At 45.7% G+C, this 24,105-nt stretch overlaps 2 protein-coding genes across 6 annotated transcripts in view; both read right to left on the bottom strand.

Annotated features, from left to right (window-relative positions):
* Positions 1–1,068: 1,068 nt before the first annotated feature.
* On the bottom strand, positions 1,069–17,008 carry HTRA4 (HtrA serine peptidase 4). The gene is made up of 9 exons (XM_070781449.1): positions 16,339–17,008; positions 15,610–15,709; positions 14,505–14,709; positions 13,094–13,288; positions 12,414–12,446; positions 10,994–11,108; positions 9,003–9,060; positions 8,365–8,460; positions 1,069–1,255 (listed from the first exon to the last, which is right to left on the bottom strand). The coding sequence occupies exons 1-9, from the start codon at positions 16,817–16,819 to the stop codon at positions 1,090–1,092; spliced, it is 1,449 nt and encodes a 482-aa protein (XP_070637550.1). The 5' UTR covers positions 16,820–17,008; the 3' UTR covers positions 1,069–1,089.
* Positions 17,009–17,143: 135 nt separating this feature from the next.
* The window catches only part of PLEKHA2 (pleckstrin homology domain containing A2), an 80,542-nt gene continuing 73,580 nt past the window's right edge, over positions 17,144–24,105 (bottom strand). For all 5 annotated transcript variants that reach the window (XM_070781453.1, XM_070781450.1, XM_070781452.1 and 2 more), the window contains 2 exons: positions 21,419–21,496; positions 17,144–20,982 (listed from right to left, as the gene is read on the bottom strand). In XM_070781453.1, coding sequence (XP_070637554.1) covers positions 20,620–20,982; positions 21,419–21,496 — 441 coding nt within the window. In that variant the 3' untranslated portion in view covers positions 17,144–20,619. The remainder of the gene's footprint in view (positions 20,983–21,418; positions 21,497–24,105) is intronic.

Raw genomic sequence — 24,105 nt, 5'->3', positions numbered from 1 at the left:
CGTAACTGTAAATCGATAGATTCTTATTTATAATCTCTGTAGTCTAAAGCAGTATATTTTAAATTGCTACGGGTCCTGAAGAAATTGAACCTTCTCCCCAGAAAAATGCACATAAACTTAAAATTTCTGCATAGAACTTAAGAGAGTTCAAGGATGCCCCTTTTTAAAAAGAAAAACTCACTTTTAAGAAAAATCTGGAAAACTAAAATTGAAATCCTGCCCCAAATAAGATACTACTTTAAACCACAAATCCTGCTTCATCTCACACTTAAAAAAAAAAAAAAAATTACTTAAAGATATTCACAAACCCCATCAAAAGTTATTTTTAAAAAATAAATAAACTGTGGCAGCTTTCAGACTCAAAATCACTGATCATGAATGTTTCCAGGAAGAACTTGGGTAAAGAGGTAAAAGTCTGTAAATTATTAGAGTTTCTATTTTATAGAATATTTTATAGAAGCCCTCCTCACAGAAAAGCTGATGGGAACCAGAGTTGTTTCCACTGCTAGCTGACAACCTGAGAATCTATATTCCTCTGTGACCATCCAAATTTGTTAGTTTCAGTGTGACTTCCAAGTGATGAGCATCCTCTGTATTTACAAACCCTGGCCAAATGTGAGAAACCTGAAAAACTGTTTGAGTAAAGGAATAATATTAAAAATGTGATTTCCTTTGCACTCTGGATTCAGTTTCTTAATATTGGTAGATAGATGTATGTATGTGTGTGTGTGTGGTGTTATATCCAGTTTATGGCTATAGAGAAGTTTTATAGTACTAAAATGTCCTTCCATCGGGATAAATTAGAAACTGCCCGTTTTCAGTTGTTTCCTGTTGTTAAATAAAATTTTATCAGCTCCCCAGACTTCCTGGCACCGTGTCCTTCTACTTCCCTTAGGCTTCTCAGCAGCAGTTGTAACACCCCCAACCTGATGGTTCTGGAATGTGTTTATGTGTGTTTTAAAAGCACACATTTTTCTTCAAAAGAAAGAGATCTTAAAACCCTTTGCCATCACTGGCACATCCTCAATACAAACCAGGTAATGTAGCTTTGGTTTTGTTAGATGATAATTTATCTTTAAAGCAAGGCTTTTAATTGATTATCTCAGGTGTGACTGTCAGGATCAAAGTTTGACTTTTCCGACGAACCAGGAGGGAAAGTGAATCATTGGCCTTAACAGCTTCAATCACATCGGTTGTCGTGGTGACAGGCAGTCCGTTTATGCTGACAATTACATCGTGGTCTTTCAACCCAGAGCTGGGAGGGGAGAAAAAAGGACCATGAAACTGTAAGAGTTTGACTTAACCCCCATCTAGAATTTAATGTCTGTCTCTTAAGGCACTACTATCGTGCTGACATTAAGCATGCAAACCAGGGAACCAGAAATAGCCTCCATCCTTCCAAATATGCCACTTCCCTGGTGGCTCAGATGGTAAGGAGTCTGCCTGCAATGCAGGAGACCTGGGTTCTATCCCTGGGTTGGAAGATCCTAAGGAAATGGCAACCCACTTCAGTAATTCTTACCTGGAAAATCCATTTTTGGAAGAGCCTGGCAGGTTCGTCCATGGGGTTGCAAGAGTTGGACACAACTGAGTGACTTCACTTTCACTTTTCACTTCCAAATATGGGGGCTGTTCTAGTATATGCTACAGAATCACTGGAGAACAACAACCCTACTCACCTTTCTAAAATTCATATTCCACCAGAATCATATGTATGAAATTTGCCCCTCCCATATGTTAGATTTGGTTTGAAATAGCAAGTTGAGCTTTTCTTTTCTGTTAATCCCTGACCTCACTTAACCTGAAACATACCCTCAACCTTACCAATAAACGTGAAAAGCCCAAGCAATACATATTTTTCCAGACAATTACACTCTGATCAGTGGGGTGTTGACAGCCCACTTACCTGCCCCACCTTCACCTACAATTTATGGACCTGGAGGGTATGCTGAGCTGTACTACAGAAGCAATTTCCAGAAAGTCAAAAACCAATCACGAAGCTCCAAGCTCTAAATATTTAAGGCTTCTTTCCCTCAAAGTTGTGATTATTTTCAGCCTCCAACATATTTGTTTCACATAGAATATATGTTCTAGAAACAAAACTGGTTCCAGATATAAAACAGTACAGTAAATATATAGCCATGTGGACGATCTGTCTTAAAGTCAAAAACAGGCTTGAAGTCAAATGACCACAGGAGACACCATTTGAGGGAATTGGGGAGGGGGGTGCATTGGTGGGATTCCCTGGCAGTCCAGTGGTTAGGACTCTGTGCTTTCACTGCCAGGGGGGCAGGTTATTAGACCCCTGGTCAGGGAACTGAGATCTCATAAGCCGCCAGGTACAGAAGTAAAAAGAGTGAGGAATAGGAAGCTAAGAAGCCCAGGGAAGAAATGATAATGTGGGAGGATTATCAGGGTATGTGGAGTTTATTTTAAAAAAAGAAAAGAGAAATTTAAAGGAAGTGCATATGAAGAGAAGTTCAAGGGTAGAGCTAAAAGCAGAGAAAACCTTGAGAACAAGGGCAGTTGCAGGGTGGGGGGGGGGGGGGGCGGGGAGGGGGGAGCGAGGTGGGGGCAGTGTGTAGGTGGAGGGGTTGGTGCCTGGTATGGTGCACAAAGAAAGAAGTTAATTCACAATAGTTCTGTAAGTAGAAAAAGAAATCTGTAAAGTATTACTGGATGCAAACTATGCATCAAATATGGGGAACTGGGGCTCAGACAAATAAGAGAGCTTCCCCCATGACTATCAGCTTGTAAGAAGCTAAAGCAGGATTTCATCCTGGATGTTTCAGACTTGAAAACCCATCTTCTTGCCAGCCACTCTGTCTCTCAGAAACAATAACAGCAGCCGCAAGAGTAAGATAATCCAGGGGCCAAGCCAGGTCCCACATCCCTGCCTTCTGACTGACACAGTATGTAACTTCCAAGGTCATTAACCTCTGCACCCCATTTGCTGCCTCTGTAAAATAACACCTATATCCCCAAATTACTGGGGGCTTGAACAAGTACATCAGATCAGATCAGATCAGTCGCTCAGTCGTGTCCGACTCTTTGAGACCCCATGATTCGCAGCACACCAGGCCTCCCTGTCCATCACCAACTCCCGGAGTTCACTCAGACTCACGTCCATCGAGTCAGTGATGCCATCCAGCCATCTCATCCTCTGTCGTCCCCTTCTCTTCCTGCCCCCAATCCCTCCCAGCATCAGAGTCTTTACCAATGAGTCAACTCCTCACATGAGGTGGCCAAAGTACTGGAGTTTCAGCTTTAGCATCATTCCTTCCAAAGAAATCCCAGGGCTGATCTCCTTTAGAATGGACTGGTTGGATCTCCTTGCAGTCCAAGGGACTCTCAAGAGTCTTCTCCAACACCACAGTTCAAAAACATCAATTCTTCAGCACTCAGCCTTCTTCACAGTCCAACTCTCACATCCATACATGACCACAGGAAAAACCATAGCCTTGACTAGACGAACCTTTGTTGGCAAAGTAATGTCTCTGCTTTTGAATATGCTATCTAGGTTGGTCATAACTTTCCTTCCAAGGAGTAAGCGTCTTTTAATTTCATGGCTCCAGTCACCATCTGCAGTGATTTTGGAGCCCCCCCAGATAAAGTCTGACACTGTTTCCCCATCTATTTCCCATGAAGTGATGGGACCGGATGCCATGATCTTTGTTTTCTGAATGTTGAGCTTTAAGCCAACTTTTTCACTCTCCACTTTCACTTTCATCAAGAAGCTTTTGAGTTCCTCTTCACTTTCTGCCATAAGGGTGATGTCATCTGCATATCTGAGGTTATTGATATTTCTCCCGGCAATCTTGATCTTGATTCCACTTTGTGTTTCTTCCAGTCCAGAGTTTCTCATGATGTACTCTGCATATAAGTTAAATAAACAGGATGACAATATACAGCCTTGACGAACTCCTTTTCCTATTTGGAACCAGTCTGTTGTTCCATATCCAGTTCTAACTGTTGCTTCCTGACCTGCATAAAAATTTCTCAAGAGGCAGATCAGGTGGTCTGGTATTCCCATCTCTTTCAGAATTTTCCACAGTTTCTTGTGATCCACACAGTCAAAGGCTTTGGCATAGTCAATAAAGCAGAAATAGATGTTTTTCTGGAACTCTCTTGCTTTTTCGATGATCCAGCAGATGTTGGCAATTTGATCTCTGGTTCCTCTGCCTTTTCTAAAACCAGCCTGAACATCAAGAAGTTCACGGTTCACATATTGCTGAAGCCTGGCTTGGAGAATTTTGAGCATTACTTTACTAGCGTGTGAGATGAATGCAATTGTGCGGTAGTTTGAGCATTCTTTGGCATTGCCTTTCTTTGGGATTGGAATGAAAACTGACCTTTTCCAGTCCTGTGGCCACTGCTGAGTTTTCCAAATTTGCTGGCATATTGAGTGCAGCACTTTCACAGCATCGTGTTTCAGGATTTGAAATAGCTCAACTGGAATTCTATCACCTCCACTAGCTTTGTTCGTAGTGATGCTTTCTAAGGCCCACTTGACTTCACATTCCAGGATGTCTGGCTCTAGGTCAGTGATCACACCATCGTGATTATCTGGGTCGTGAAGATCTTTTTTGTATAGTTCTTTGTGTATTCTTGCCATCTCTTCTTAATATCTTCTTCTATTAGGTCCATACCATTTCTGTCCTTTATCGAGCTCATCTTTGCATGAAATGTTCCTTTGGTATCTCTGATTTTCTTGAAGAGATCCCTAGTCTTTCCCATTCTGTTGTTTTCCTCTATTTCTTTGCATTGATCACTGAAGAAGGCTTTCTTATCTCTTCTTGCTATTCTTTGGAACTCTGCATTCAGATGCTTATATCTTTCTTTTCTCCTTTGCTTTTCACTTCTCTTCTTTTCACAGCTATTTGTAAGGCCTCCCCAGACAGCCATTTTGCTTTTTTGCATTTCTTTTCCATGGGGATGGTCTTGATCCCTGTCTCCTGTACAATGTCACGAACCTCATTCCATAGTTCATCAGGCACTCTATCTATCAGATCTAGGCCCTTAAATCTATTTCTCACTTCCACTGTATAATCATAAGGGATTCGATTTAGGTCATACCTGAATGGTCTAGTGGTTTTCCCTACTTTCTTCAATTTAAGTCTGAATTTGGTCATAAGGAGTTCATGGTCTGAGCCACAGTCAGCTCCTGGTCTTGTTTTTGCTGACTGTATAGAGCTTCTCCATCTTTGGCTGCAAAGAATATAATCAATCTGATTTCAGTGTTGACCATCTGGTGATGTCCATGTATAGAGTCTTCTCTTGTGTTGTTGGAAGAGGGTGTTTGTTATCACCAGTGCATTTTCTTGGCAAAACTCTATCAGTCTTTGCCCTGCTTCATTCCGTATTCCAAGGCCAAATTTGCCTGTTACTCCAGGTGTTTCTTGACTTCCTACTTTTGCATTCCAGTCCCCTATAATGAAAAGGACATCTTTTTTGGGTGTTAGTTCTAAAAGGTCTTGTAGGTCTTCATAGAACCGTTCAACTTCAGCTTCTTCAGCGTTACTGGTTGGGGCATAGTTTTACATATTTACATAGTTTTACATAGATTACTGTAATATTGAATGGTTTGCCTTACAAATGAACAGAGATCATTCTGTTGTTTTTGAGACTGCATCCAAGTACTGCATTTCGGACTTTTTTGTTGACCATGATGGCCACTCCATTTCTTCTGAGGGATTCCTGCCCACAGTAGTAGACATAATGGTCATCTGAGTTAAATTCACCCATTCCAGTCCATTTCAGTTTGCTGATTCCTAGAATGTCGACGTTCACTCTTGCCATCTCTTGTTTGACCACTTCCAATTTGCCTTGATTCATGGACCTGACATTCCAGGTTCCTATGCAATATTGCTCTTTACAGCATCGGACCTTGCTTCTATCACCAGTCACATCCACAGCTGGGTATTGTTTTTGCTTTGGCTCCATCCCTTCATCTTTCTGGAGTTATTTCTCCACTGATCTCCAGTAGCATATTGGGCACCTACTGACCTGGGGAGTTCCTCTTTCAGTGTCCTATCATTTTGCCTTTTCATACTGTTCATGGGGTTCTCAAGGCAAGAATACTGAAGTGGTTTGCCATTGCCTTCTCCAGTGGACCACATTCTGTCAGACCTCTCCACCATGACCCGCCCGTCTTGGGTTGCCCCATGGGCATGGCTTGGTTTCATTGAGTTAGACAAGGCTGTGGTCCTAGTGTGATTAAACTGACTAGTTTTCTGTGAGTATGGTTTCAGTGTGTTTGCCCTCTGATGCCCTCTTGCAATGCCTACCGTCTTACTTGGGTTTCTCTTACCTTGGGCGTGGGGTATCTCTTCACGGCTGCTCCAGCAAAGCGCAGCCATTGCTCCTTACCCTGGACGAGGGGTATCTCCTCACCACCGCCCTTCCTGACCTTCAATGTGGGATAGCTCCTCTAGGCCCTCAGACCCTTTAAATGATGCCTGACACAGTAAGTGGTTGATAAATGCCAGCTGTTATTACCGGAAGTGTAATCACTATTATAAGTGGGTGACACCAGGAAGATTTCCAGTTTATCAGAGACTTCAAGGCAGCAGCATTTCCCACCGTGTAACGTGCACCTGAATCCCCTGAAGATCTTATTTAAAAAGCAGATTCTGATTCTTTCTAAACTTTTTATTTTATATTGGAGTATGTTGTGTTAGTTTTGGTGTACAGCAAAGTGATTCAGTTACGCCTAGACACGTATCTATTCTTTTTCAAATTCTTTTCCAGCGGTACTCCTGTCATTCTAAAAAGCTCTGGCTAATGCCATTGTTGCTGGTCTACAGACCAAATTTTGAGGAGCAAGGACTGAAGAGCTGAAAGAAATAGCTTTGGCCTTGAACCAGAAGTTAAAAATAAGTGGGGGCAGGGACCCAGAAAGCCTAGAAAAGCCAATGGCAAGTCAAATATAGTAACTGGAAGCCTAACACTTAGCTGTTCTGAACAGTTAGTACCCTATAGATTCTTGCCCTATGAAAAGGGTTAACATAATCTAAGCAGACTGTTGAGCCCTTAAAAAAACAAAAATGGTGAGGGAAGGATATGCAAGAAGCATAAGAGAGAGACCAGGAGAATAACTGTAGACCGAGTCATCTTTTCTCTCAGTAGTTACTGGAAATCTCTCAAAATGTCTCTAGCCTTTGCTTTATTCACTTTATGTACTTGTTTAGTGCTGGCCTCTGATAGTGTCAGAGAACTGATTAGTGTCATCCAGGATTTCAAAGTACCTAGAATATGTTCCTAAACTCCTAACCCTCCAGATTCTTCTGATTCTTATTAAGTAAGGTAGCAAAAGAGTAGATTTGGCAATTCTAGCAAAATTAGTTTAAATTTATGTGAACTGGTAGCCACATTAAAAAAAAGTTTTTCTCTAATTTTTAAACAGATGGAACTAACATATAAAAATGTACTTTAATGTCTTAGCTGTATATATAAAATATCATTTTAACATGTCATATTTTAATAATTATTATACATATTTTACACTCTTTGAAATCTTCTAGAAACAGCATATGCTGCTAAGTTGCTTCAGTCGTGTCCGACTCTGTGCGACCCCATAGACGGCAACCTACCAGGCTCCCCCGTCCCTGGGATTCTCCAGGCAAGAACACTGGAGTGGGTTGCCATTTCTTTCTCCAATGCATGAAAGTGAAAAGTGAAAGTGAAGTCGCTTAGTCGTGTCTGACCCTCAGCAACCCCATGGACTGCAGCCTTCCAGGCTCTTCTGTCCATGGGATTTTCCAGGCAAGAGTACTGGAGTGGGGTGCCATTTCCTTCTCTGAGAAACAGCGTATACCTGATGATAATTTCTTCCACAGTGCAGTTATTAAAGTAAAATGCAATCTTCCCAGAACAACAACAAAAAAAGGTATGCTTCATGGGAAAACATTTTACATTGCTTCTGTTCTGTTTTGTTTTAATTCAGTTATCAATTAAAATTAAGTAAAATGCAAAATGGGGTTACCCAGGTGGCTAGAGGTAAAGAACCTACCTGCCAATGCAGGAGACCTTAAGAGAAGCAAGTTTGATCCCTGGCTTGGGAAGATCTCCTGGAGAAGGAAATGGCAACCTACTCCAGTATTCTTGCCTGGAGAATCCCATGGACAGAGGGGCCTGGTGGACTGCAGTCCGCAGGGTCATAAAGAGCCGGAGAGGACTGTAGCGACTTAGCATGCAAGCATGCAGAAAACGTAAAATGCAGTCGGTCACACCCCTCAGGTGTTCAGTAGCCTCTGCAGGTGGAGCCCACAGTACGGGACAGGACCCTGGATCCTACACACGTTTACCACGGGACACATCTAGTGAGAAGGGAGGAGCCTGGGCTGGGGCCTGCACTGCTCTTACCTTTCAGCAGCTGTTCCTTGAATCACCTCATGTACAAAAACCCCAGAAGCCACGTCAGGGAATTCTGGATCTTGCCTTTTCATTTCTTGAAGCAGACTAGGAAGAGAGACAAGAGTTTCCCCAGGAGGTTAGGAAGCACAGTGAACTAGCTCTGGCCCACCCCTAGCTCTCAGCGGGGACTCTCTGCTCTGCCCAAGGCTCACACCCAGGGGACAAGGACACCATCTAGCTGGTCACAGGGCCACAGTCATTCTTCCCCTGATTCTCGGTGCCAAAGCCTAGAACCACTGGACGTTATAAAGTGTGGCCCTAGTGTGACTTCCCTGACTGTCCAGTGGTTAAGACTCTGAATTTCCACTGCAAGGGGGACAGGTTCAATCCCTGGTCGGGGAACAAAGATCCCATGTGCCACGTGGTGCAGCCAAAAGGAAAGTAAATTAAAAAAATACAGCCACAAGTGAAAGAGTCCCGTGGAAAGTACAGTGCGTTGGTGCCGGCAGACGCGGTCACCGACTCCATGACAAGTGGTAGGTGATTCATCCACTGCTGACCACATCCTCTACCTTCCCCGTTCAGACTCTCTATCTGTAACTTTTGCTTCTGAAATACAACCCAGACATAGTCAAGCCTGTGCTTACTTCATTGTGAGGGGTAGCATGCGCAGACCCAGATATTTCTTCTGTGAGAGAGCCTTTCCTGGAAAGGAAAATTATAATGTGTTACTGACAACAAGACCTCTCTCCTTTTGGCAGAGCTTAAAAGACCCGGAGTCACAGAATATTCCTTCCAATTATAACTGCCCTCTCAGGCTGTCAGCCAAGACAAACGTGCTTCAGAGAACCTTCGTCATTAGCGCAGGCTCACCGCCCCACCTCCAGCCCCAGGCTTTCCTTTCCACAGCAATTCAATCCGAATATTTCTGGGTACACCTCACGCCAGGCCTTGTGCCTGGCCCCCAGTATTGCTGCCTGGCCCCACTGTGATCGGAGTCGGGTCTAACATGAAACATGACTCTCTCTTCTGCAGTACTCAAAGGAGTGTCTCCACCACAGGTAAGGCCTTTGAGGGCTCCTGAAAAGCACTGGAGGGGAAGAAAAAGGTGAAAAGTGAAAGTGTTAGTTGCTCAGTTCAGTCGCTCAGTCGTGTCCGACTCTTTGTAACCCCATGAATCACAGCACGCCAGGCCTCCCTGTCCATCACCAACACCCAGAGTTCACCCAAACTCATGTCCATAGAATTGGTGATGCCATCCAGCCATCTCATCCTCTGTCGTCCCCTTCTCCTCCTGCCCCCAATCCCTCCCAGCATCAGAGTCTTTTCCAATGAGTCAAGTCTTCGCATGAGGTGGCCAAAGTATTGGAGTTTCAGCTTCAGCATCAGTCCTTCCAATGAACACCCAGGACTGATATCCATTAGGATGGACTGGTTGGATCTCCTTGTAGTCCAAGGGACTCTCAAGAGTCTTCTCCAACACCACAGTTCAAAAGCATCGATTCTTTGGTGCTCAGCTTTCTTCACAGTCCAACTCTCACATCCATACATGACCACTGGAAAAACCATAGTCTTGACTAGGCAGACCTTTGTTGGCAAGGTAACATCTCTGCTTTTGAATATGCTGTCTAGGTTGGTCATAACTTTCCTTCTAAGGAGTAAGCGTCTTTTAATTTTATGGCTGCAATCACCATCTGCAATGATTTTGGAGCCCAAAAAAATAAAGTCAGCCACTGTTTCCACTGTTTCCCCATCTATTTCCCAAGAAGCGATGGGACCAGATGCCATGATCTTTGTTTTCTGAATGTTGCGCTTTGGACGGAGATCTAACCAGTCCATTCTAAAGGAGATCAGTCCTGGGTGTTCTTTGGAAAGAATGATGCTAAAGCTGAAACTCCAGTACTTTGGCCACCTCATGCGAAGAGTTGACTCATTGGAAAAGACTGATGCTAGGAGGGATTGGGGGCAAGAGGAGAAGGGGACCACAGAGGATGAGATGGTGGGATGGCATCACCGACTCGATGGACATGAGTTTGAGTGAACTCCAGGAGTTGGTGATGGACAGGGAGGCCTGGTGTGCTGCGATTCATGGGGTCACAAAGAGCCGGACACGACTGAGTGACTGAACTGAACTGAAGCCAACTTTTTCACTCTCCTCTTTCACTTTCATCAAGAGGCTGTTTAGTTCCACTTTACTTTCTACCATAAGGGTGGTGTCATCTGCATATCTGAGGTTATTGATATTTCTCCCAGCAATCTTGATTCCAGCTTGTGCTTCTTCCAGCCCAGCATTTCTCATGATGAACTCTGCATATAAGTTAAATAAGCAGGGTGACAATACTTGACGCACTCCTTTTCCTATTTGGAACCAGTCTGTTGTTCCATGTCCAGTTCTAACTGTTGCTTCCTGACCTACATATAGGTTTCTCAAGAGCCTTAGTTGCTCAGTCACATCCAGTTCTTGGCAACCCTATGGACTGTAGCCCGCCAGACTCCTCTGTCCATGGAATTCTCCAGGCAAGAATCTTCCCTGACCCAGGGATCAAAGCTGGGTTTCTTGCATTGCAGGCATATTCTTTACTATCTGAGTCACCAGGAAGCCTGGAGGGGAAGAAAAGTCCGAACCAACTCCCCTTACCTTTCAGCTGGCGCTCATGGAATTCGGCCAAGAACTGCCGAATGCGATCCGAGGGAATTGCAAAGGAGATTCCTGCAGTCACCTTCAGTGTGTTTATGCCAATCACATCACCATCCTGCCAAAGGAGGGGACATCGCTCAGCTGCCCAGCTGTGCAGACTGAACAGGCAAAGGAAGGAGAGAGCTTAGGGATGCTTAGGGTGGAGCAGCAGGTGGCATCTTAGAGGACCAGCAGTGTGGCGGGTTACAGAGGGGGCCTACTCCAGTACAGATTCCTGCTGAGGAGTTTGGGGTTTTAATCCTGAGCTCACTTTTTTTTTTCTTGCTCAAATTACATTGATTTTTCAAAGTGAGCCACAGTTTATATTTCAACACAGATATGAGGATAAGGAATATATGCCTTTCCATTCCTTAAATGAGACTAAAAATAAACATGGAAAAGGCAAAAAGCTGTTGACTTTCAGTCACACTTCAATGAAACTATTCAGAAGATTCAGCAAATTGACCTTAGGAACAAAGCTCCCCTAAACATAAATTATGAAGTGGGAAATACTTTTTCTGAATTTCATCATCCCTTAGCTTTTGTTACGTAATGGGCAGGAGAAAAAAAAAAAAAGACTTCCTATCACACTGAAATACAGATTATAATTCAATAGGTCTGGAGTGTGACTTGAAATTCAGCATTTCATCTCCGCTCTAGTAAATTCATTGTCTACTGGAAAAAGCAGGCCCCAAACCACGTGCAATGTTATAAGTAAAAAGTGCTCAGTGATTTCACACCCAAGGCATCCTCCTACAAGCAAATGTAGCATGTAAAGAGGAACCAAAAACGACCCACTCAAAGGGACTCAGAGGCCACGGTCACAGGCTGTGTTTCAGACAGCACTGGCCTCTCACGTTGCCACATGTATTTGAGCAACTGGAAACCCTGGCATTGCCACCAGGGATGTTGATTAAAATTTAAGAATTAAATACATGAGAGAGCAATGTTGTTGATGCCTTTATCGTCTCTACGCAGGTCAATACTAAATTAGCATTTTGGGGTGAGAGTTAGTTCTTCACATGTGGAAGCAGGAGGTCATCAGGGATATACATTCCACAGTACAGTGGTCGTTTGACATAATTTGGGTTTAGTACCCAGGACTTTTGTTAAGTACCCAAGGAAAGCAGAGAACACGTGGAAGAGATGTAAGTAGGTGTGAAGGAAACTCTGGCACCCTCAACTGGATGAGCTCACACACCAGGATGACAAACCCATCGTAGATCTGAAATTTTCCTAACTCTTCACTTACAGTGCAGTAATAGAAAAGCACCAGACCACACGTCTCCACACAGGAGCAACATGGCCATCTGCACCATGAAATGTCAAGTCTCTGAAAGCCAGGAAGAGGTGTGAGGCAACAAATAAAGTGGCTACTTACCAAGTTCACTAGAGGCCCCCCAGAATTCCCGTGCTGAAGACAGAATTGGAAAAAGCCATCAGTACTTTTTTCCTGGTCACATCTACATAGTCCCTAAAGAGGTTTATCAAAAGCAGCCTGCTCTAGTGAGCCCCTGTTCCCGCAGGGCAGGCAAAGGCAAGCTGCATCATCATCAATTCCGAAATCAGTGCAGGTAAAGAACGATAGGGAGAGGGAACTTCCCTGGTGGTCCAGAGGCTAAGACTCTGCACTACCAAGGCAGGAGGGCCCAGTTCCATCCCTCGTCAGGGAACTAGACTCCACATGCCCCAACTAGATCCGAAGGGCCACAACTAAGACTCAGACAGATAGATAAATAAATAAACAAATAAACGAATATCTTAAAATTAAAAAAAAGAACAACAGCAAGGGGACCACCACTTCCTATGGCAGTGGTGACCTCTGTGACAGACCCTAAGAGACCATCCAGTATCGTGGATGCCAGTTATCACATCTCACAGGCTGACCTCTAACAGCATGGCACTCCAGCCCTCCCACGAGGGTAGACCTGATCTCTGGACATCCCTGAAAGGCCGAAGGGAAACAAAGGTACCCTGAAGTGTTCTTCTCACTGCATTGCCAGTGAGATCTTACTGGCCACTGCATCTTACAGGCTGAGGACAGCCACCCCCGTGACTTACATTAATTATGGCATCCGTCTGGATATAATCCATGTCTGAATCCTTCAGCCCAAGCTCTTTGCCCCCTCGCTGGGTGGTGCTGACAATTCCTGCCGTCACTGTGTTCTGCAGTGAAAACGGGCTCCCCAAGGCCACCACGAACTCGCCAGCTCGCAGGTCAGATGACTTTCCCAGCAGCAATACAGGGAGGTCAGTCTGTATGTGGGTGAGGAGGGATGAGATGGATAAATCAAGAATGGACTCAATCAGCGTTTGTGTATAACATATAAATGACACGGGCACTACCATTTTAGCACCCAGAATCTAAGAATCGACCACACACCTCGGTTCTACAACTGCCTGAGGCTTCTTCCTTACACTCCGACTACACCAGACTCTCACTTGTTAAGATGATCAGACGATCTCTAAAATATACAATCACTGCTTGTAGAAATGATAAGTAAACAAAGTGAAGTTAATTGATGAAATATAAACCGATGTTAGCAGTTTACTCAGCCTGAATCCAGCTCACAAGTTTGCAAAGTTAACAAGCCATGAACAGAAAGGAGGTCACCCAAAGCAGTCTTTCTCTTTAACTGTGCACATGAACCTCTTGGGAATCATACGAAGAGGTAGGTTCTCACAGACGTAGCGAATGGACATGTGGACACAGGGTGGGAAGGAGAGGGTGGAACGAATCAGGAGAGCAGCTCTGACACATACACACCGCCATGTGTGAAAGAGAGAGCTAGTGGGAAGCTGTGGCATAGCACTGGGAGCTCAGCTCGGTGCTCTGTGATGACCTAGAGGGGTGAGACGGTGGAGGGAGTGGGAGGGAGGCTCCTGATGGAGGGGATGTACGTACACAAATAGCTGATTGACTTTGCCGCAGGCAAAACTAATACAACTTGTAAAGTTTAAAAATAAAATAAAATTAAAAAAAAAAACTAAAGAGAAAGAAAATAAAAGAGAGCATAGTACCATAGGATTATAGAGGTGAATAAAATAAAAAAAAGAAAAGGCAGGTTCTGATTCAGTCGATCTGAGTTGTCTAAACACTTCTCAGATGATGTCAGTACTGCCGGGATGTGGACCACTTTGCATAGAAGGAACTCAAAGCACATCTTAGCAGCTTGGAATCCACTACAGTCATGTCTGGTGTTCTAAGACAGCAGAGAAATAAGTTTCCCAGAAGCAGGCTCTGTTGGAGAAGGAACTGAAGGAGAAAAAAAGACAGCTGTGTAGTTAATAGAAATTGCTAGGGATGGACAGATGGGCATGGGAAAAAATTAAAAAAAAGGAGTGACGAACAGAAAGAAAGAGAACAGGGGTGGGAGACGAAGGAAACATATAGCAAGAAGAAAAGATGTGTGATCGGGTGGGGAAGAAAAGACCAGCAAGTTGATGAAAATCCCCAAATACGCAGACTCACATTTGGCTCAATCTTGATCAGGGCAAGATCCAGTTTATGGTCAACGTCCTTGACGGTGGCTTCATACTGGACCCCACTCTGCAGCTCCACCTGGATCCGCTGCTGGTTAGTGAGGACGTGGGCGTTGGTAACAATGAGCCCATCCTCAGACACTATGAACCCAGAGGCACTGGACACAGGAACATCCTCACTGCCGAGAGGTGACCTGTCTCAGCAAGACAATAGCATAAGCCAAGGGCAGGCAAATCAGGGCATCCGCTGTAATCTGGAAGCATGAGAAACCTGGCGTTTATCAAACATTCTCTCACTCTAGCTTCCTCAGACATTGTACTTCTCCCTGTTTCCATTCTCTCCACGTTAACCGGACTCTGTGTGTTCAGTGCCCTGGCCATCCCTTAGGAACAGGACTGAGAGCTGATTCCAATTCTCCTTTTCCAGGAATGCCCCCGTCTTGCTGCTCAAAGTAGCTGTCCTCTGCTTCAAAGAGGACTAACCTAATCGTGGAGAAGGAAATGACAACCCACTCCAATATTCTTGCCTGAGAAATCCCACAGGCAGAGGAGCCCGGCATGGGGTCGCAAAAGAGTCAGACACGACTCAGCGACTAAACCCAATCCTGGGGGCAAAAGTGGATCTAGTGCCACTTTATCCAGCACCCAAGAAAGGAGGGAGCCAGAGAAGTCTGGTCCCTGCCTATTTTCCACTCCGAACTGGCCTAGAACTGACATATGACAAGTTTCTCTTGCCCTCTGGGTCTGGGATTCCTTTCATGCAGAAGATGCCAGGCAAGATCACCATCGAGAAGCCTCCTGGCTCTTGCATTTGACCTCGAATTTGTCTGAGGGAGAGAAATAGCTCAGGTTTGCAAGTAGGAATCCTTATGACTAGGGCTTTTTGGCGAAACGACCAACAGATTATACAAGGTCTTTGAGCCCCTTGATTTTCTCAGGGCGGTTTTTAAGACTGAGTGATGCTGGGAGAACTAACTGATGCTGGAAGGGCGGATGCGGTGGGAGTGGGGGCGGGGAGGGGGGGGCGGATGGAGCAGAGAGGCTCTCAGGAAACTTAGCCCAGGATTCTAGCTTCCTCCTCAGACCCCTTTTACCTGCGGAACAGCTGTAAATGGACCACGGACGGGGCCACCTTCTCCACCACTGAGGCGATGAAGTTGAACTTGTTCCTGAGCCAGCCTGCACTTCCGGTCCCTGCGAAGAGATGCTTTATTCTTGGGGCAGGGGTTGGAGGAGTAGGACCCTGGCTGCCTGGCCGCATGGAGTATCACCTCTTAAATCTCCCGTCCTCTCTCCCGTTTCCCTCCCTTTCCTCTCTACCGTCTCCCCCATGAGGATACACCTTGAGGAGACCAGACCTGTCATCCTGATTGGGAAATTACTTAAAAGGGAAGACGGTGGTCAACAGCTATGGGGAGGAAATTGGGGAGCAACCACATGGGAGCCGGTAAGCAGACACCAAACTTCAGGAGCATGCGTGCTCAGTCGTGTCCGACTCTTTGCTACCCCATTGGCTGTAGCCCACCAGGCCTCCTCTGTCCATGGGATTCTCCAGACAAGAACACTGGAGTGGGTTGCCATGCCCTCCTCCAGGGGATCTTCCCCACCCAGGGATCGAACCCTCATCTCTTGCGTCTCCTGCATTGGCAGGAGAATTCTTTACCCCTGAGCCGCCACACTTAAGGAGGGAATAAAATCGGGAGCTCGGAGGCACTGACTCCCTTTGGCAAAGCAGCCGGGAGGAGCCGGCTGCAAACCCCGCGACGGGAACTCACTGGTTAAAGAAGCGAGAAGGGGGCGCCGAGAGCGCGCCCGCGGCTCACCTGGGTCCCCACAGTCCCCCTTCTGCACCGGCACTGCCGGGAGCGCACCACGGAGGCGCGCGGCGCGGTTCTCGGCGCGGAGCGCGCACAGGCTGCGGTAGGTCCGCCCGTCGCTGCCGCACACTGTCGCCCCCGCCGCCGGGCAGCCGCAGGTGCCCAGCGGGCGGCCGCCGAGGAGCCGGGGCGCGCGCGGCGCGAGGCACTGCAGTCCCGGGGCGCACGGCCGGCCCAGCGGCCCGCCGCAAGCCTCGCCCTCGGCCGCGGCGCAGACCCGGCAGCACCCGCAGCGGTCGAGCACCGGCGCGGTCCCCACCGAGCACCGGGGCAGCGGGGGGCAGCGCGTGGGTTCGCAGGCCGCTGGGCAGCGCGGCACGGGCCAGGCCCGTCCGGCCTGGACCCCGCGCCCACTTGGCGCGGGCAGCAGCAGCCACAGCAGAACGAAGGGTCCGAGCCCGGCAGGCCGCTGCAGGGGTCTGGTCATCCTACTCGCCTCCCACCTTCCCTCTGGACCCTCTCAGATGAGCAGCAGTCTCCGGACTGGAGTGCTGCCTTCGCCAGCCCCTGACTTTAAGGGGCAGAGCCTGGCAGCCCTTTCCACACACGCCCTGTAACCCCCCTTTCAACCCATCCCGTCCAGTCCCAGGAGATGGAGACATGTCCTCGGCCCTTCCCCGACGCCCCCCCCTCCCCCGCCCTCCCAGGGACCCACCTCATGAAACCAGTAACACCCAGAACGGGGTTAGACTGACAAGACACATCACCCACCCACTGACAGACGGTCAGCGTTAGGAAAACATGCACCATATTTCAGTATTTCACGTGGTTTTATTACAAAACAAGCAACAAAACAGTTTTAGAAAATTATTTTTGCTACATACCAATTAGGAGATCACATAAAATGAGAAGCTTAAGAGTTTCCATGCACTCAGCTCAGCCTGCAAGTCAGTGCATTTCAGCTGAAACAGACTGGTTCAAAACACAGGATCATACCACACCTTCTGGAACAGCAGGTAAGGGGTCAAACAGTATGGTTTTTGGCCAAATATTCGCTTTATTCAAACTCTACCAGGCATGAGTGACTGTAATTCACTACTGCAGGCAATAACACAGAGAGAAAAAGGAAGTAAGGGAAAAGAAAGCGATGGCTGGTAGAAACTATTTCTGACATGTTGGAAGCTCATAAACAAAGCTAATTTGGGAAACTCAATTTCCAAAACGCTAGTTACTACCTCCTTATGTCTATCTGGTTAACAGTGAAAACAAACATATCAAATCTCACAGTTCAGCTACTGAATCTGCCACTTATGTATTGGATCCTTTTAGTCCATACAGACCACAATTACATTGTGGGGGAGGGGAGGTAAGAAAAACCAAAACACTACCTTCTGCTTCAAGTGAACTACGAAGTTGGACTCTCTGGGAGCCCAGCATTCTATTCAGAAACCAATGTGTGCCTCTTCTGTTTTCACGACATCTTAGTAAGACTGTCATCTCACAGAATGCAAAAGGCCATTCTAAGTTCACCAGCCATCAGCTGACTCTGAGCTAGCAAATCCTTAACTTTCAAAAACCTGAAACTGTTAGACACAGTGGGTGAAGACCACATCTAAAATCTTATGAAAAACAGCAACTCAGAAAATGCTTTTATCCCATACACACACAAAAATGCAGTACCTTTTTTGGTTCCTTTTTTTAAAGAAACAAGACTTATTCCAGAGCCTTTATGCACTTAACTACTAACCGATCCTGCCCTGTTTTTCCCGTTTGGTTCCACTTTTCACATTTCAAACCAAACACTTTGGTCGTATATGCACCATCTTTGGCTCACACGTGTAGTGACGTTAAAAGGTATGATGTGAAATTAACCAGAGGCTAAGAAACAATGGACACAAAAGGAATTCTGAAATGAGATTTGGCAAGGAGCATGCCTCTAGGCTTCACTGAAGATAATTATATTTATCTGGTATTGGAGCTACATTAACAACATTCTAACTTGGAATTCCCAAGTATCTGCCAACTAGAATCCTTGTTTTCCCTCTATCATGGTAATACAATCTGGATTTATAAGTATGTTTAATTTAATACATTCTCAAAACAGCTCTTACTAAGAAACAGATCAGCTTACTGTAACGGCCAATTAATTTAGCTGTAGTAATCTAGCAGAGAGCTTACTGAAAAGAGAGGAGGAAATCGGTAGATTTTCACATCTGACACATCAAGAGATGACATCTTTCCATGAGTCAGGGAATGTATAAGAGATCTCAAAAGTTCCTAATTTATTTTTATAGTTCCATATCTCTGTGCACTTTCTTTGACCTAGCCAAAGAATTTTCTTGTGGGAACTTTGAAGATGAAACCTGAGACAAAGAACTTGAAGAATTGGGAATGGCTTCTTGAAATCAGGTGACTTGAAATATGTTGTCACCTGATTACTCATAAATAAATAAGCCCCAAACAAGGGGTTTTTAAGACAAAAGTATACAAGAGGCTGCAGAATAAAGAGAAAGAGAGTGAAATTCAGGGTAGATTTCCTTTTTCAAACCAGGACCAGTGAGCCAAACAATTTAAGTGAAGCTTATCTCTAAAGTAGGTTCAGTCAAGAAAAGTTCACAACCTGACAAGGAAACTACCCTGCCTGAAAGAAACAGATTTCCCTCAAGCCACTAAGGATTTTCTGACTACATGTTTTTTGCTGCAGTTGGATGTGAACATCGAGGGGAAGGGACTGACTTAGGTAAAAATGCTTCTCTTAGTCTCCTGCTATACTTGTTAACTTTTAATTTAAAGACAAAAATTAACTGATCTAGCTGATACAAAGTTATAGACAGAAATGAGTCAAATTCCCTCCCTTTAGGGAACCCTGGTAGCAGTTCACCACATAAGCTGGACAGACAGATTCCTCCAGGAACCTGGAAATAGCATCTCTTGACAAATGGAAGAAGGTACATCCTAAAATACAGGATGGGAAATACAATCTATGCTCTTCTACCTGGGAAATCTCTAGCCAGCAATGCAGAGCCTCTAAATCAATGTTTCTATGCACAGTTTCTATTTTTGTTAAAAATATAAATATCTCTCAAGGCTATCTTTGTTATCTCCTCGGTGTTAAGCACACAGAACCTCATCAGATGATGAGGTGTCATCATGCAAGTACAGACACAAGGCATCATCCAAAAGGCAACACAAAGAACAGAAAGAAATCTAATCTGCCAGGTATACATGTACAGCACTGAAAACTAGACTAGTATCAGCCCATGAAAGAAGAGTTGAGAGGCCAGGACCCGAGATAATCTGTCTTTGCTAAAAGAGACTTTTTCCTCTGTAGGGAAAACATGAATCAAAGCATTTTAGCTGGGTGAACTAAATTCCATCTCTTCCTGGCATCTGCTTTACAGCAACTCTCAAACTCTAAGATAGAGATCTGATGGATCACACAAGTGAATTACCATACACTCATCAACCATCCACGCATTTCAGTTAACACCATGTCAAGGGCAATATCTGTTTTGTTCTCAACACTGAACACTGATAAGCCCATCCTAAGGGTCTGACACAGAAATGGGGCGGGCAGGTCTGTCTCTCATGGCGACAGTATTCGGGGTCAAAGAACATCTCAAAGAGAAAAGAGTAATTCTCAAAATTGGCTGATGCACTAGGGTTGAATTATTCCCCCATATCTTCAAAAGGCCCCTATTTCTTCCCTTATGGCAGTCCCCTGGAGTGGGGGAATCTCCCTGGTTGACATTTGGGGCCTCCCACAAGCCCCCAGATTTTAAGACTGTCCCTTAGAAAGTATCCTGACCAAGCTGGAGCCTGGGTCCCCCACCCCCCTAACCACCACCACCCCCTCTACCCTTTCAGTTGGGTTAGTTACCACTCTCCCACTTCACAGTCAAACTTCCGCCAATGTATAAGAACAAGATAAGACCAGATGACTGGCCTCAAGGTTCTGTGCCTGGCCTGAAAACAAAGGGAAGAAGCTAAGACAAAGACAAGGAACTAAAAATTGGTTAGGAATGAAACTGGACTTCCAACCTCCTCTCACCAGGTGGACTGTGGAAGAGTCGAGCAAGAGGCACACTGAGCAAGCCTAGAGGTCTAACCTAGTGACCTTCCTAAATGAAAAACACTGCATTCATTTTCTTTAAAAAGTCAGCTGGATTCCCACTCCACAGAGATGCAAGTGCCAGGAAGGTCTCGGATTGTCCTGCATCAGATGGAGACACTGAGTCACGGCCCCTTAACTGAGCCCACCCCCTCCCTGCCAGGCACCGCGCCTCATCACACATCAGAGGTCCGTATATTTTCGTCATCGAGGTTGAACACAAATGGCTTCTCCTTGGGGTGCTGGGGTTCTGATCGGTGTCTTATCCGGGAGCTGGGCAGCACCGCAGACGTACTGCTCTCCCCAAGTCGAGGCGTGAACAAAGAGTCCTCAGCAGTCTCTTCAGTGGGAAGCAGCTTTTCCCCGGCCTGGGGGACGGGTGTCCAGGGCTGCCAGGAGGAGGCCAGGGAGGGGGCTTTGCAGAGGGTCTTTCTCTCCTCCCCAGGTGCCCGCCCTCTGCACAAGATAGAGTTGGGCCCCCCTGAGAGGCTGGAGCTTCCGGGGCGGGTCAAAGAAATGGACCGAGAAAAGGACATCTCCTGTGGAAAATAAAAGAGGGAGGGGGAAAAAAAGAAAAGTAAAAGGTTTCCTGACAATATTCGTCCCAAAGGCCCAGGAAGAGGCCCTCCGCCCAGGATCACCTCCTCACAGGCCCAGAGATACACGTCCACAGAGATCAACTATGTCCAGCGGCAGCATTCACTCCGCAGGTGTCAAGGACTGCCTGGCAGGGAGATGTGTAGGACACATCAGAAGCCCTGGTTCTCTATCCAACTCTACCTCACCTCCTCCAACGACTGAACAGAAATAAAAATTTGTACCCAGATCAGTGGAAAGAGAAAAACAAACAAGACAGCTTGGAGCTTCTGCTGCATCTGGGCTCCGGGCTGCTTGCCTACATCACCAGAACCTGCCCACTCGGGACAACTCATCGCAAGGCTGACAGTGACTGTGAGCAGGAAGGAAGTGACTTACCCTGGGGTGGCACTTGAGGGCCTGGACAGCTGCCCCGATCTCCTTAATCCAGCTGTGCATGTCTTCCGGACTGTCCGCCTGCAAAACACCCAAGGCACTTACAGAGCCACGAACGCACTGTGACTTCAGCTTTCACATCTGAAACTCAATTCAAAGTTCAGAAAACCACACCATTGGAACGGGAGGGGATCTCAGAGATCATCCAAGTGGCTTTCAGACCTCTGAGGATATTTGTTTTCCCCCAGCAAAGTTGTCTCTGTCACCTTATCAATAAAGTGGACAGTGGTCATGAGAGAGGGAGAGCTTAGAGGTGAAGTCCCTCACCCCCTGTTGAACAAGATCGGCCTGGCCCTACCTCCTGTTATACAGAAAAGTCAAATGAGGTTCAGAAAACCAGAGCCCAGAGTTTAGGGCTGGTTTTGATTCCACTCCCCAGATACCCAAAGCAGTCATCTTTCTGTTTTACTATAGCTATCCGAACAAATAATCCCACTTCCAGCTCCAGTCCCACTGAAACCAAATCCTCTGCAAAATCTCCCAGAGAGGCAGCTTCTCTAGGAACAGGGCCTCTCTCAAAATACAAACGATCTGGGTCTGTCCGGAGTCCCACCTAGGCCTCCACAGTTGCTAGACTTGCAGCACTCGGCTCACCAATGCGTACCGCACTGCTGAGCCCTTGGAAAGTTCTTGCCCTGGGAATCCCCTGGTGGTCCAGTGGTTAGGACTCCGTACTTCCACTGCTGAGGGTGAGGGTTCAATCCCTGGTTGGGGAATTGAGATCCTGCAAAATGCTCAGTGTAGCCCAAAGACTCCCCCAGAGAAATACAGAGCAACGCCAGAAGGGGGCAGCAGCGGCTCTGTGAAGAAAGGAGAATCCACAGCAGGTTGGAGCCCCAGGAATTCTGAGTGCCTTCCAGCGTTACCAGGTCGGGCTCAAGTGATCCTGGCAAACGTTTACTGAGGCCTTACCCAGTGTGGCACGTGGCATCAGGTATCGGGCACAGGGTTGGGACCAAGACTGAAGGCCTGACATCCAGAAACTCACATTTGTTCCCCTCTCTTTGTCTCCCTGCTCTTTCCTCGGGTAGAGTCACCCCAAATTACCAGCATGCACTTGCGTGCCTGGGCACACGTGAGTGCAATCACAGGCTGGCCCTGCAAAAGTTTCCACATACACCCCTCATTCTCCCCACCCCTAAAATGTTTCTTTCTCTTTGCATTACACACCAAGGTAATACACAACTGATTTTTTTAAAACCCTCAAACTTGTCCGCCTACCCCTTCCTGTCACGCCAAACCAACCCTCCCTGGTTAGATGTGTGCAGGACACTTACAAGGGGAGCAGTTTCACACCCCAGCGCGCTGGGCCAAAGAGAGGCAGCAAGGGCGCCCCAGTGGAAGGACGTTCTCACGCAGATCTACCTGCTCCCTCTTTCCCTGGGACTTTTCCCAGTTACTGGACAACCAGAAAAAGAAACCCATCCTGAGTCCAAAAAGAGAACCAGGACACAGTCTCCAAGATTCTTCCAGAAGGCATTTTATGTACAGCAGGGCTAGCTGACTTGTTCCACAGGTAGAACTACTAGGAAAAATTAGATGAACTCATTGAGCCAAAGCAGTTTGAAAGTGCCTGGTACACAGAAAGGGCTTCATATTAGTTACCACTGTTGTTATTATTATTATATGAGGGACTCAAATGAAGCCTTAAATTCCAATATTATAAATATATTTCGTGGCTTTCTCCCCTACAACTTTTTTTTTCATTTTCTTCATATTCAAACTGCATATAATTCTAAAGGGATCAAACTGTTGGGATCAAATAAGATAACACACTTTTTCTTAATATACTTATTTATCAACTCCATAAAATGGTTTACAGATGGGAAGCTGACCAGGTCTTCACTGCCTACCTGTTTTCTGTGGTATTCTTTTCAGCCTTCCTAAGGATTTCTGTACATATTTCTATATGTCTTGAAGTCTCTCTCAGATTCCTTGGGTTGTTTGAAAAGATATTGATCATTATTTCTATTATAAATAATGTTATTCATAAATGTTCCTCTCTATGTCTATAGTTTGTTTGGACATTTAAAGTAAAATTGTCTTATATTTCAACTTGCCTTTGAGATATTGCTTTTCTCTGGATAAACATTATTCTAGTGCTTAAAATATTTTTCAAATAGAAAGGCAGATATTGATCCCACCTGAGAAGAAATAGAATATTATGTTATTGAGCTCACAGTTAAAATCTCTATTAGTAGTTTTAAGAACTGGACTCCACGGGCGACAGAAATTCAGTGAAACCTCCAAAACTGTATGTGAAGATTACAGTATATGCGTATAATCTATCTTTTATGAAAAGCCTGTGCTTAGCTTTCATCAGAAACTCAAAAATATCTTAAAACCACATCACAAAGGCAGTTTCATGAACCAGAGGTAAAAACCAGAGCTGAAATCCACCCACCCCATGGTGAATTACTGAGACTGAAAAAAAAGGCTGAAAACTCAGTAGAACAGGAAGGGAAGTGCCAAGCTTATACCTTCATCTCTTACGGGTCTGCTTAAGTGTGTGCTACACTTCTGGTGCTTGGTTCAAAAGAAAAAGTAGGGTTTCTGTCCTTGAGGGCAGTTTTTGAGGCGAGAGGAACAAAGGGTATTAAATGAATCACTGCAGACTGTGGTTTTTATTG

The sequence above is a fragment of the Bos indicus genome, chromosome 27 (genome assembly GCF_029378745.1).
Source record: "Bos indicus isolate NIAB-ARS_2022 breed Sahiwal x Tharparkar chromosome 27, NIAB-ARS_B.indTharparkar_mat_pri_1.0, whole genome shotgun sequence".
Lineage (NCBI taxonomy): Eukaryota > Metazoa > Chordata > Mammalia > Artiodactyla > Bovidae > Bos > Bos indicus.
The sequence above is the reverse complement of the archived record's forward strand: the minus strand, read 5'-3'. Positions and strand labels throughout refer to the sequence as shown.